Raw genomic sequence first — 15,751 nt, forward strand, 5'->3', positions numbered from 1 at the left:
AAAAAAAAGCTATGGTTTAAGGACTATGTAAACAAAACAAAATGAAATAAAAACACAAACAAAAGAAGAACTGGTAAATACTCTTTTTTGTACCTTTGTAAAATGTTATTGTTTGATAGTGATTCTTGTTCAGGTAATTTACTCTTTAAGCTCCTGGTGTCTTCACATATAGTAAATGTAGAGTCCAAATCTTCCTGTCCATATTCTTTCCTCCTGCTGAGAGGAATACCTGCTTCACATAACATTTTCAGAGAATTATCACTGTTTACATTTGAGCTGATGGTCTGAAAACTTGTAGAATGTGATGATGGTTGTAGTAAGGTCACTATAGATGAATTTTGAGTTTTTCTACAGTCTTCCGGAGTATACACAATAGGTTGAAGTTCTTTGCTGAGAGAATCATTGAGCTGCAAACTTTCAGACAGTGTAGACTTTTGGGGATGTTTTGTGTTCAAGGGAGAAGGCATTAATTTTCTTCGGGTTCTTTTTTGTGGAAGGATTTTAAACAGATTAGATTCACCTGAAGATGTACCTATTCAATAAAATTAAAAAGAAGCTCAATAATGTCACCTAAATAGTTTTCCAATAACCATATCAGTTAAACAACATCACCACCAATAATAAAGTACATTTTCTGCCAACTGATTAAAATTTAAAAGAAAGTTGGAAAGAAAAAACATAGTTTATTGCTAATAACTTTAAATAATGTGAATGAACTCATTATAAAGAGATTCTGGAACAGAAAATAAATAATAAATGGCTAATACCAACCCTAATTCTTAGAGATAGCAGAATTTAGATTTTATGTTTGATTTATGTTTAAGATAACAAAAAAGTACTCAATAATCGTACACACAGAGATTAATAACTTAATAACTTAGAGATTATAAAATATCACCAGTTATTTTTTAATTGGGTGGCAGTCTAGTCTAAATTAACAAGAATGGCAATAACCGATAAAATCCCAAGTGAATGAAAGAATTAAATCTGTTACTCTCTCAGATATGGTGGTTAATAAAGCGTTCTGATCATTTGTTTCCTATGCCATACATAATTCATCAGTTTTTGAAAATTAGATTAGTTAGTACCTTAAGATAAATGAACATAATTTGAAGAGGTCAGAATACTCTTACATGGCCCTTCCTTATCACTCTGTACAAGTAAGTCTCCTAAATGTCAAGAGGTCATCAAGTTTAATGAACTTTTCTTAGCTCTATCCTACAACTTCTGTAGCTTTTCAAAATGATTTCCCTCTCCAACATCTATTACCTTCTTTTTACTTCATCCAGTAAACGTATATATTTCCCTAAAGATCTGTACTTGACCTCTAGTCTTATTCTACACTCTTGTAATTATCCTCTTGCCACTACTTTCTCAGTCACCTGGGTCCCAAATAACTAACTCTTACTGTTTCCTTGCATTTTCGAACCTCCACCAATCCTTTCTCTCTTACACTTAAACTTGAAACATAATGTTGATGTCATTCTTCTGACTAAAGGCTTTTAGTGATCTTTAAACAGAAACATGATATCCAGAGATTATTAGTAAGGAAATTCCTGTTTCTTGTTCCAAAATTAAGAGACAAATTGTTTTGTTTGAACTTAAGTTTGAATTCCCACAATCTAGACAGGCTTAATATTTACCTCTCAAATACCTTTTTAAAATATATAGAATAATGAATTGATTGAATATATAACAATACACTTCATCAGCTCCAGTGTGCTAATCTTGTCTTTCTTAATTAACTTTCCGCTGCTTTGCCAGTTTCATTCACGGTGAACTTCAGGTGCCTGACATGAAGCAACTTTGCTGGAGGTATATTGTCAGGAAACCACAATGTGTATTTCTGCCCATGTTTTCAAATCATGCAGTAAGATTCCCAACTAATGCTACATTTGCTTTATGATATAATACTAACTTAAATAACACTGAAAGCTGCATAAGTGTTACATATTTCAATAAAGCAATTCAAGCTTTCAACCCAGTTAGAAAATACACTTATAATAATCACTTATAATAATCAGTACATGCATTATTCTTACTATGTTAGTTGACAATAGGCTCTGCTATGGCTAGGTTGACAATTACCCTCTAGGAAAGACAATTTAAAAACAGGAAGAAAAATATGATCCCTGTTCTACTAAGGAATTTTACTTTTCTGAGAACTAGATAAATGAGATCCAGATCTTAAAATAATTTTCCACTCCCTTTAACATGACATTTGTCAAATTTTCCATTACCAGATATTTTTATACTAATGCTGCAGTGTAAAGACAGTTACTTTTCTCCACTGTGCTGCTACCACCAATTTGGTGGCTATTAATAGCTGGAAGATTAACTTCTTTTCCCATGAGAGGCAGCAGGGGTATATAGAGGATAGAAAACTATATCGAGGATAGAGAGCTGAATTGGGAGTCAGGAGACTTGGATTCTATTTCTGGCTTCAGCAACAACTCACTGAGTGACCTTGGGCAACTCACTTAAGCAGTGTGGGCATTAATACCCCCTAAAAAAGGCCGGTGGGGGGGGGGGAATACTACCTTCATGTACAGGGAGTTTTCTAGGATTAGGTAAGATCTATAAAATACTTAAGGTTCAAAGAAAGGCTCTAGATATGTAAATATGATTCAACTGTTAGCACTACTACTTTTACAGAGAAAGTTATAATTTACTTTCCATTAATACCTTATACACAGTTATCACAAAAAGAACACATTTCAAACAATGTCTCATTTTTAGTTTATCAGATAGCCAGTTTACCAAAGCTGATAGTAAACTGTAATATAAACCAAAAGTGTTGGTAAAGCATACACATCTAAGTGTTCTTTAAAAATGCAGGCTTCATAACAATATTGTAAAACTTAAAACACAATGGAACATGAAATCTCAAGAGATAAGGATTATCCAGAGTCACTATTTTTCTTGTACATAGTATCTAGAAAGGGATAATCTCTGGAGTGGCACTGGGCAAATTCCCATGATGGTGGACCACTTTTACCTTACTGCTTGTAAAGAACATGAAAACAGGGGTCTTCCATAAGACACTGAAGAAATATCCACCTGTTCTCTGGGATAATTTAAACATACACCCAACATCAAATTTTGATATCATCAGACTAACAGTTTGTCAGTGAAATCAACAGCAATGTCATTATGACACATCTTTAGCCATAATTCTGCTCTCTTGGAAAGAAAGATATGATAACTTCAAGGAGAAACATGGAGATGTGGTAGTTAATGTAGATTCACATACCATGGTTTTCCTGTGCCTGGAAGAAGAGATGCTACAAACCTACAACATACATGCAAAACACAAATCCAGAGGGTTCTTTTATATTTATCCTTTCAATTATTAAATACATACAATAATAAAAAGGGAGCAGAAAATAGATGGTCATTTCAGGACTACTTAGGCTGACTAGTTGCTCGGAAAGGCACAGGAGATAACCAGACTAAAAACAAGATTTAGAGGCTTACATAGAAATTCAACAGTCAATCTACTGTTACTTGATAAAGAGATTATGTCTCCATTTAATCCATGAAAACTAAAAGAACACAGTAAACTGACATTTGACTTTGAATATGATTTCCAAAATATATAAATACAATTATATGATAAACAATTATTCTCCTTTAGGCGATAAAGTGAAGTATATTAAGTGGGCATGGCAAACTGGAGACTTGTTAGGTTAGGGACACTGTACATTTTAATAGGCTTTAAGAACCATTGGGTATGCTAGGTCTATGTCTATAAAAGAGATTTGCTGTACTTTTCCATTAGAGGATGTACAGTAACTTTCCAGAAGACAAGGCTTGGGGCAGTTGTAGTTTCCCCTGATTCAGACTGGGAAAATACTATCTAACAAGATTCTGTAATTCTTGGGCCTACAGAGTGGAAATGATAAAGAAGGAACCTGGAGGCAGATTATAATTCCTTTAAAAAAAGCTTCATAAAATGAGAAAAGGAATCATGCAGTTACAGACTTGCAGAACAAGGGACTCTAACATATGATAATAGTCAATAAAATACCTCAGGAACATGGTGTCACACAGGAGAGGATAGCAAATTAAAAATGCATTGTTATAGGCTCTTAAAAAGTGGGATAAAAATGATTGGTAGCCCCTTGGAAGGACAGCATGTCTTCTCTCCTGGGCATTTCCATCCCCAAACCAACTGGCATCATCATATATTTGAGTATAGGAGGCAGTAGGTAGCAATGTATCTTATGGTCTAGAAATAGCAGTTTTGGGACTCTAGCTCTTCAACACATTGTAAGTATATTGCATTTCTACTGCTCTGAAACAATTATGATCCATGGGATATAAATGAATATGTTGAAATTCATTTCCAGATAATAACAGTAACCATGTCAAGACACCTAAAAGAAGTCACTACTATTATTTCCAATCTAGTATCAATGTTTATTTTAATTACAAAAGGAAAAAAAAAAGTTTTCGTCAGCTTTGGTACAAGAGAAACAACTAAGAGGACTGTATCCGCATAAAGAGAAGTCACTATTTGTTCATCCACCCAGTATTAAGCACCCACCATGTTCCAGACCTTTTTTAGGTTTTGAGAATCTAGCAGTAAACAAGACATTTAATAACTTACGTTTCTGGGGAGAGAGGGAAGAAAAGTAAATTATCTTAATTAAGATAATCATGACAAATTCATTTAAATTCAATAAAACATAGAAATGTAATAGAGAGCAATGGGAGATAGGAAGGGTGTTAATTAGATGGCCAGGGAAGGTGATTCTAAAGATGGGAGATGGGATGCGACGTGAACGGCTGTGAAGGAGCCAGCCCTACGAAGATCTGGGAAAGAAGCAGAGGAAATAGCAAGTGCAAAGACCCGATGGCAACAATAAATTTGTTGAGCTCAAGGAAAAGAAAGAAGACTAATGTGATTGAAGTGTAGTGAGTCAGAGGGAAAACAGAAATAAGAAGAGGCCAGAGAGTTCAAAAGGGGCCAGCCAATGTTAGGGCTTATGAATGAGATAAAATGAGATATTGTAAGTGCAAAGGGCTATCTGTGGAGGATTATTTTAAACATGGATATGAGGTGATATGATTTATGTTTTAAAAAAAGATTGCCTTGTTTAATGTGTAGATAACAATATGAATGGGTGAGAGAGGAAACAGAGAAATCAGTAACATAGCTATTGCTACAGCTCAGGCAAAAAATGAGAGCCTGGACTAGACTGGTAGCAGTATGATTGGATGTGGGAAGGGTGTTGTAATCAAATGACCAGATTAAAATTATATAAAGTAAATTCAGAACATTTTCAATGACATACATACATGTGACTAGCTGCCCAATAATCAGGACCAAAGATAAGGACTTCACACAAAGGAGCAGTATTTCATATAATTTAATCAACAAAATTGACAACTTTCAGTGAAACCATGAGCCATTTCTATGTGAGCAATTACAGAAAAGTTCAAAAGGTCCTAAATGTCATTCCTTCAAATTTGGCATCCTCATTGTTACTGACAGCTTCCTCCCCCCACTCCCACTTATCACATTTGAGGTCCTGTCCTCTACTGAGGAACTCTGATTCAAGTAAATGCAGGTGTCTGGGAATCTGCTTCCTTCCCTGTCTAGTTTGGATGCTCATGGACCTGAGGCAGCAGATACTTTTTGGGGTTTGAGGATATAGCTTCTTATTCAGAGATGATGGCTGTTATTATCATGCTTGGGTAAGGAAAAGGAAAGAACAGGAGAGAGGAGAGAGGTTCAGTAGGAAATGGTTCTAGAAAAGGGTGGCAGAAAGACAATTACTGAAAATGGACTTTGGCTCCTAGGAATTTATACAAAGGGAGGGAAAGATTTAAGTGAACAGAATGATACAGAAAGAGCATCCTTTTTTAGGTCAGGCACTCTACTTTCTCTGCAAATTCATCTCTAGACACCCTCTAACAATTGAAACAGATTTATCTTCAGTTCTAGGCATAGACCTACTATGATTTCAGATACAAGGACTGACTGCTCCACCCCCAATACCTTGTTGATTGATTGTTGCGTTCAATTCCTTAAAAAGGAGCCACTGCATTTTAATGCGTATTTAGTGAAGCTTCAAAATGCAAATGTGGTCCCATAATGAATGCATTTTGATCAAATAATATATGATATACATGATATCAGAAACTTTTCTTTTTGATAGGGAGGGAAGACAGAAAGGCATCAAATACTTGGAAGAATTTCTCGCTGGAAGAACCAGAACTTGGTTGGCTTCACCTTGTACGTGTTGTTTTAGAAGCATCCATGGTACAAGAAGGGACATGAAGGTTAACTTTGCAAAAGACAATTTTAACCAAGATGGTAATCTGAGTAGAGGCATCTAGCTTTCCTTCCACATTTCCTTTAAAATGACCATATAATAAAAATAGGAGAAAACTTGTCTTAATGTTGGTGATAAGGGAAGAATATTATCTGCACACTAGGACATTAGAGGACTTTAGGGATGATACTGTGTACCTAAAACTAGAATAAAGAAAGACATGGAGGAGAATATGATAAAATATTCCCCCACCTCATCCTTCAGTGCTATCCCTGGGAGTTGAGTAAAAGACATTGGCAGAATGTTACTAGAGTCCCTTACATTAGGAATAGGAATGAGGGAGTAGATGAAGTAGAAGTAGAAAGGATGAGACAAAGCTATGGGATACAGTAAAATGGTAATATCTGAATACTAGCAGTAGCACTAAGAGGCCCTCAAACCCAGTCCTGGACCAGCTGTCTCAATATTGAGAGGAGTACGGAACAGAAAGTACCCAAACCTGTGGGCCTTGCTCCTAGCATTGGTACCACATTACACATGGATCAGAAGATCTTGGGCAAATGGCAAAGTTTCTAGCTGATACTACCTAGAGCTCTGGTTCCTTTTCTATACTCCTGGGGCTGTTAGATCCATGAAAAGGAATGCATTTGTCCCCCATTTGTGGACCCTAATTTCTACTTGAGTATTAGCAAGTTATGGGCAAAGCATACTGATAACACATATTGAGGGAACTCACTGGATCAGTAAAAAGATATGGCAGAACAAAGGAATGGCAGAACTGGCATACAAACTCAGGCCTGCTGATAATCAAGATGCATGTTCTTCACTCCCACACAAGATGGAGTCCCTACCACATGGAGAATGAAACCGATTAGAATAATGGCTAAATAAAACACGGGACATGCATAACTACAAAATTATTTAAAGCCATGTTTCATAGATTATCTGAAAATATGGAAAAATGAAGTAGTGTACAAATTGTACACACAGCATGATCTCAATTTTGAAAACAAAAAACATACACAAACTCTGCAAGCAAAAAAGGTGGGGGAAAGTTAAAGAAAACAGCAGAAGGAAATATGCATAATCTATTAAAATATTAGTGATTACGGATGGAAAAATTCTGAATGTTATTTTCTTCTTAAAGCATTTGACCACTTTTGTAATAAATGTATAATTGCTCCTCCAAAATTGTAAATAGCAAAAACATTTTTTAAAATAAGAGTAATGTAAGGAATGAGACAAAAACAAATAAAAACCTAGCTCTCTGAAGCCTCAGAAAATCTCAGGAATTGGAGGCATGAGGATGACTCTGAAGGCACAGGGTGGAGCTAAAAACAGAACTGATTGAAAGTCTGTATAAGGAAGTTGGACCCCCTAAATTCTTACCCCATCAATATCACCTGTCCTGCCAGGTGATTATTCCTTCATCACCCTGTTAAAAGACATGAGGTTTTATTCTCTGGACAGGTGGAGACTTGGGGCTATCATGCACAGCTTACATTAGGGTTTTTTTAGTAATGTCTCAATAATGAATGCACAGATTTTTCTCCTACTGCTCTAATACACTGGTGCCAGACTTACACACCTCCTAAATGGGAAATCAGAATTCTTCATAGACAAACCATAACAATAAAGACATAGGTACTCACATTTTCAGGCTCCCCAAAACTATTTTTTTGGAGATCACCATAAAGTAAAGCTGAAAGACCTAACTATGTACACAGAATATAACTAGGGTCACCAGATGTTTGAGTATATATCTTTCAACACGATAATCAGGATAGAGAACTACATGCAGGAAAAAAAAAAAAAAGGGAGGAAATAGACAATGTAGAAATAGAAGACTGTATTAGAATAACCACAATTAATATCTTCAGAGGGATGAGAAATTACTACATTCATGAAATAGAAACAAAATGTTATGGAAAGAAACACTGAATTACTAAAAAGAGTTCTTAGAAATCTAAAATATGAGATGGACGAAAAATCAAAATAAAGTCTGTAAGATCAAGTGGAGGACATCTCTTAGAAAGAACAAGCAAACCAAAAGAGTTAAATACAAGAAGGCAAATAAAAGAATTAGAGGCTCTACCCAGGAAATCCAACACCAGATTAGTTAAGAGTCCAAAGACAGAGCAGGAAGTAGGAAAAAATATTATTATATGGAGGTACATGTATGTATATGTGCACACATACATATATGAACATTTCTCAGAGTGAAAAGATAAAGATTTTCAGAGAGAGAGAAGCCCAGACTATTTAGTTTAATGAAGTAAAAAAGACTAATACCCAGGGTACATCATTGTGACATTTCAGAAAACTAAGGATAAAGGGAAAATCCCAAAATCTTCCTTAGAGGAAAAAGTCACACACAAAGTATGGGGAATAAAAATGGCATGTCACTTAACAGCAACACTGGGATTTAGAAATCAGTGGAGCCAATATCTACATGGTTCTTAGAAAAATTATTTCCAACCTAGAATTCTATACCTAGTCAAATAACCAGATAATATAATGCCAAACATGCACTATCTCAAAAAATTTACTTCCTGCACACCCACTGGAAGACTCTATTGGAGGATGTATTTCTGTAAAATAAGGGAGAGTAACAAAAAAGAGGATGGGAAAAAAAGCAAGTACTACACACAGAAACAATAAAGCTATACAAGAAAGAAAACTTACATATTTTTTTGGCTCAAGAGGAAACAATATTTACTTGAACACACCCTAGAGATTTATTTTTACAAAGCTGAAAAACTTTTGGAAAGATGGAGTAGGGGAGGAAACATATATAGCATGTAAAGGTATTAAATACTTAGGGTCCAAAGTAAAAAAAATAAGTAGATGATATTTAAAATTGGAAAAATGTAAGCAAATAGGAATTAGCAGTATAAATTTGAAATTTGGAAATTAAAAGGAAAAACCAGAAGTTACCGCTAAAAGGGGAATAAGAATTGGGAATGGGCAACAAAATGGCAGAGATATTTCCACAAATAGGAGTACCTGTTAGCTTTCTAACCTATGCACTATGTACACCATGTACATATTAAAAAGTATGTATTATTTTATAAAAATGTAAGCTGGATTTTAAAAGCAGATGAAGGGGAGAGAAAGCAGAGGGGGAGGCAGACAAACACACATACGCACCCACATGTAAGAGTTTTGATGAAAATAAAATAATCAGACTTTGGAGCTGTAAAGGGAAAAGCAGGCCAAAATATGTATCTTGCTTGTTCTGGGAAGGCTTTACTCAAAATCTGTGGACCCCAAGTGGGGTCAAGCTAGCCAAAGCTGTGAAGTTTTACATTCAAAAGTCTAACTGAAACATGTAAACAAATAATATGAAAGGAATGGGCAAAAAGAAGAGCATATGAATGTTCTAGGCCTAGGGAAGGTGGGAAAGATCTTTACTTAGCCCTACTCTCTAGAGGCTTACCACCAACCTCCCTCCCCACGTCATGTTTTCTCTGGCATATAACAAAAGGCAAGGGAGAACAACTTCCTACCTGGAAAAATTTAAAAAGGGCTAATAAAAATGTGACTCAATTATCAGAAATAAATCATTCAATATGGTGAGAAATGGATAAAATAGATTTAAAGTCATGAGTTCCAGAATGAAGGAAAATTCCTTTTCTTCAGGGAACTGCCTGTGTAATCTGAATGCCAGCAGATGTAATGTTGATATACCAAAAATATATAGAGAACAATAGCAGAAATAAAAATAACATTTAGGATAGCAAAATCTCTAAGAAAGAAGACATACTTTGTATAAGAACAAGGATTTAATCAGTTTGTCTTCAGATATTCTAAGTGTCTTAAAGATCTCCAGCTTTAGTTATTGGATTTCTTATACCTATCTTTACCTTCACATTTAGATTCCATATGATGACATGACATACTTTAATTTCTTTATATGTTTGTTGAGAAATATTCAGATAATTAAACAGAGAGAGGTCACTTTAAGGATCCGCAAATTTTCTATTACTATTTTCTACTTAACCGGATTATATAAAATTGTAAAAACACTTTGGGAACTACTCAGAGAGTTGTTCACTGAAAAATAACTTTGGTATTTCTTTAGTTATAAAGGCCTAATACAATTATTCTTAAGTTCAAGAGGATCTTTTTAGGCTTATTAACACTTCACATTGTTGAAGGCACATATTAATGAGGTAACAATATAATGCACCTGATTGCTATTTCTGGAATCATGAGGCTTTTCTTAAAAATAACAATTTAACAAAAATACATATGACATGCTAAAGACTTATTGATAAACTCCTAGTTTAGGAAAGAGGGTAGGCGGTGGAAGTTATACGATTAAATAATAGAACTTTTCGAAATAATTATGTGCTGTAATTCAAAACAGGATTTTAAAAGTAATCAGAGATAGGACTACTGAAAGATATAGAAGAGCTCCTCTTCTAAACCCTATAATAAGTTGTGTTTAATGAATCCAATCCTAGTCTTTGTAATACTTATCCATTAATAGTTTACGAAACATCTTAAAATATTTATATGATGCTTTAAGGCATCTTATGTACAACTGAAAATGTGCATTTCAGGATAAAGTGGTTAGTGTTCTATTCATCTGTTTCTGCATTATGGCTAGAGATTTCCCGCTTTAAAAAGTTTGTTTACTGTAAGTCCATAGAGAGGCTTAAAAAGGAAGTCAGACAAAAACATTTTGTTGAGACTGCCAAGTTTTAGAAGCCTTTCAAAAGACTTTTAAGTATTAAAACCACTTTTAAAATGAACTGTAAATGCAAGCACTAAAGTTGTGGATTAGATGGAAAAAAAATACAATTTTCATCTGTGATTGTCCAGATTGTAACACAATATTACCTAGGTTACAACTTATGCACATTAACATTTGTGTAGTTTGTATAGTATTATACAGAATAAAATATGCTAATATAAGCCACAGCTTAAAATCAAAATAAAAACAGTGACAATCATAATGAAATTACAATAATTTGCTTCTCCATTAAATTACATTTGTTAGTGATGAAAAGAAATTATGAATAAATATTTGATCCCTGGGTAAGGAGTTAATGAAGAAGTAAATGAAATTGATATACTAATTAATCTGCCACTTGCCATCTCTTTCTCAAACTTCTGGGATCTTAAGGAATATGATCAATTATGGTAGTATAATAAAAACAGTAAGTTGTATATTTTGACTCTGTTAATGAAATATAGGACAGTCTCATGAAAAAGTATATGCAAAAGACCTGAAGAGAAACATCTAAAAATGTATTTATTGGCTGTATTGTTCTTTAAGCCATTTAAATCCACCTCCAAGCACAATCTAGTCTTCTTCATTATTTCTATCAATATTTCATTTCTCCAAGAACCCTATCCCACAGATTTGGTTGAGGAATCTGAAACATTTCTAGTAGAAAGCAGAAACAGATTGCTTTCATATCTATCTTTCTGAAAGTAGTTTTAAGGAATGTCTTAAAAAAAATCTTGCTAATATTTATTAACTTAAAAATTATGCCTAAAACTTAAAAAATGTTTTAATAATATTTATATTTTATTATAAAAATTTCCTTAAATAGGCCCTAGTATTGTTATATTATTAACATATGTGTAAGTATAATATTATATATAATATATGCCACTTATTACCTGATCCTGCTAATATGCCAGGATATTATAGATTTAAGTTAATTATGTATTATATAATATTATACATGTTTATAATGTTTTAATAATTATCACATAGTAATTATATAATAATACATAATAATAAACTATGTATATTTTATAATACCTGGCTACATTAGCAGATCAGGGAAGAAGAAATAGTGGTGGTATAAATGAACCAAATCTTCATCAATCAGAATCAGAAGATGATAAAAATCTAAACATAGATAAATCAATAAACAGCAGTGTAAGCATACTGTTTAGAAATACTAGATAAATTTTAGCAGTTTGTCATCCATCATGAGTTTCAAGTGAACAACAGAAGAAAAACTGATATGCTGATTTTCCTAAAGGTAGTTATAAGAATGTTGGTATATTTTTACTTTTAAATAATTCTTTGATTATTATTTTTTATTATAAGAAATGCCCTTAAATTAATAAATTATTAAGAAAGTCAGGTCTAAATAATTTTAAACCAAATGTCACTGTGATATTCCTATGTCACAGAAATCATGACATTTAGTTATCTATCTATATTTAAATGTTTATTTATTTGAAAGAGACAGCGTGAGCAGGGTAAGGGCAGAGAGAGGGGGAAAGAGAGAATCCTAAGCAGAAGGATTAGGATGAGGATCCTAAGTACACTCGGAGCACAGCCTGACACGGGGCTTGATCTCATGAGTGCAAAATCATGACCTGAGCCGAAATCAAGACACTTAACTGACTGAGCCACTCAGGTGGCTAGCAATCTATATTTTTTAAATGAATTTCCACTTTAGAAATTCCCACTTTAAAGCAGGTCCTACTTCTTTCCTAACTACAGATCACAGAAAAGTCACAGTGGGTACCATCTCACACAAAGAACCAGAATTTAGTATTAGATTATCTTTTAATTTGTTGTTCACAGCACGAAAGTGACATGCTCAAAATCATATCAATCATATTTGTTTTTGACAGAACTCAAGTCTCTTGCTGAAGTCAGGTAAAGAAACCAAAGTAATAGCATATATAATTATAACGAAGACTTAAAAAAATAAAATTTCACAGATTCAAAAATATGAATAGAGGTAATATATAATTTCATCTCCCCAAAACAGATTCTATCTCTTGACTACTGTCAGAAAAAGAACATTAAGAGTGAATGAAATATGGGTATTTTTATAATTTAAAGTTGGGTTACATAAAAATTAAAAATCACCATGAATAAAAGAAAAAAAAGTACCATACATGGCAAAGGGTTTAAAGCTCTTGTATGTGTACATGTCTCTGTCTGGGTATTTATATATATATAAATTTATATATTTATATATAATATATATATATTTATATATATAAATTTATAAATTTATAAATTTATAAATTTATATATATATATATATATATATATATATATATATATATATATATCTGTGTGGTTGGTTATCTTTGGTCTACCAAGAAAGAATTCTTAAAAGATGAATAAGAAACATGAAAGAGAAAAAGAAAGCAAAGGAAGTGAACAGGTAATTTAGAAAGAATCACAACTGGACAAAAGCACATAAAAAAATGCCCACGTTCATTACCCATGCAAAGTGGTAGATTCTACAGTTATAATAGTTCTGGGGAATAATTTGACAATGCATATCAAATACTGTGAAAATGTACATACCCCTTGATCTAGCTATTCTATTTTTTAGGGACTTAGCCTAAGGAAATAATTAGACAAGCTGTGAAACATAAACACACAGAGAGATGTTTAGTGGAATGTTAATTGTTAACAGCAATAAAATGAAAACAAACTAAACGTTCATTGGTAGGGGATTAGGTAAGCATGCAATTGTTAAAAGTAATTTAATTTCATATTTGATAGGAAAATGTGTGTAACAAGTGGTTCGGTGAGAAAAAGCTGGTGATCAATTCTATGTATAATAGATCTCAATATTTATTGTTTAAAAAATACCAACTGCATATGAATGCTTAGAAAAAATGTCCAACTATTAAAACAAAATATTAATAGACGTTAATGAAAGACATCTTATTTCTTTTGGCTGGACTTCTTTTTCCAAATTCAAATAAATGAACATTTATTGCTAAGATAATAAAAAGGCTAAAATATTAGTGAAAGGAGCAATAAAGTTAAAAATGAATTACAGAAAACAGTTTCTGACTACCAATGAAGATACAGTTGTTGGGGAGAGAGAAGGTAAGGAGTGGTAATCACTGTAACAGAAATACAAAAAATATGGTGGAAATGCAAGGCTATGTACAGGCCAAGGAGAGAGGACTCAGTAAAGGGAAGGTTCATAAAGAAAGCAGAATCTGAACTGGACTCTCGGCGGGGATAAGGATTTTAATAAGTTAGGATGTGGGATGAAGCAAGAGGAAACAGCATTCAAGATTGAGGGAAAAGCTTGGAAACTAGAGAGGCACGAAACAGAGTATGTTTAAGAAAAGCCCGGGACACCAAGTGCTGTAGATAAGTAAGTCTGCAGCTTGAAAACAGACTGGCAAAAGCCTTAAGAAGGCTCTCCTAAATAAGGGGTCTGCACTTTATTAGGAAGATAATTGTAGTGTGAAGGGTAGACTGGAGAGAGGAGAGACAAGAGAAATGGAAACTAGTTTAGATATTGCTATTATTATTCATTTCTTACATCACATTTTCTCAAAGTGTTTTAAAATAAGTTGAATGAAGAACCATCATTCTATTTCCTGTCTTTCTCTCTTGGTTTTAAATAAATCTCTAAAACACAAGTATGAATTGGCAATTTCATGTGATGTCTTAGGTACGAGGGGGTCTATATTTTTTAGCTTTCTGAAATATTCCACAGATGGTTCCTTTAAATAAAGAGACTAGATAATTTATCACTAATGAGTGAAAAATCCCTCTCTTAAAAAATGGGCAGGCCTTCTGGGGTCATCTTTTGATGTGCCATATCAGGTGTCCTGAGTGATTTTACCCAGAGGAACTAATTTATCAAGAGCTTAAGACTGCAAACGTTAAAAGATTTACAGAGCTGTATGTTAGTGTAAAAAGCAGAATGCAGTATTTAGCAAACATGAGTCACAGGCTGCAAAGCAGGGTTCACGGCAGGGAGACATTGATGAATGGGATTAGATCTAATTGAGGCTTGGTACAAAATGATGGCAAGGATTTTTCTTTTGCTAGTACTCATGTTAATATGTACGTGAGGAGGTATTTTGGGAAACTATGCTAAATTAAAATTAGTTGGCAAAGGTCTAAAGTGAAATCAAATATTAATATATGCATTTCAATAAACACTTCTAGGCTACAAATGCTTGATACAATTACTGTACTAATCATAAATCTGGATTCCTTTAACAGCCTTATGACTCATGGAATTCAGTTGCAAATGATACAGGTGAGTGAATTTTAACTATTTAAAAGATATGTAACTTTAAGGTACTACTGATTAACCATACATACAATAAACATTTTATAATGCATTCATATGACACTATTGTGGTTACTGCAGTATTAATGCTTATATAGATAGTTTACAGCTATTTACAAATATTGCAAAGAGAGAATACATTTTCCTACGTATTAAAAAATTGGCATAGTGTTTTAAATTAATCCAACACTCTGAGTAATAAATCAACCATAACCTTTTGATACTTGCCTTTGTGGGAAATAGCAGATACCATGTTTTCCACTCAGTCTCATTTTCCTACTATTCATGCTTTTTTTAAGGGGGGGGAACAATGCAAGAACCTTATAATTTATGGTAACATTTACAGTTATGGATGAGCAACTGAACACTGTTTTGTCTATGAGGAGAATAAGGGCCAAATGAAATGTATTTAGGGATATA

General features: G+C 33.5%; 1 protein-coding gene across 1 annotated transcript in view; it reads right to left on the reverse strand.

Annotated features, from left to right (window-relative positions):
• Positions 1 to 15,751, reverse strand: part of KIF18A (kinesin family member 18A) — a 76,906-nt gene that overhangs the window by 15,359 nt on the left and 45,796 nt on the right. The window contains exon 13 of the mRNA XM_047071089.1: positions 94 to 532. Coding sequence (XP_046927045.1) covers positions 94 to 532 — 439 coding nt within the window. The remainder of the gene's footprint in view (positions 1 to 93; positions 533 to 15,751) is intronic.

The sequence above is a fragment of the Lynx rufus genome, unplaced genomic scaffold (genome assembly GCF_022079265.1).
Source record: "Lynx rufus isolate CCGP_SWC_20201006 ecotype Redwood Valley unplaced genomic scaffold, mLynRuf1.p SCAF_9, whole genome shotgun sequence".
In the NCBI taxonomy this organism is placed as follows: Eukaryota; Metazoa; Chordata; class Mammalia; order Carnivora; family Felidae; genus Lynx; species Lynx rufus.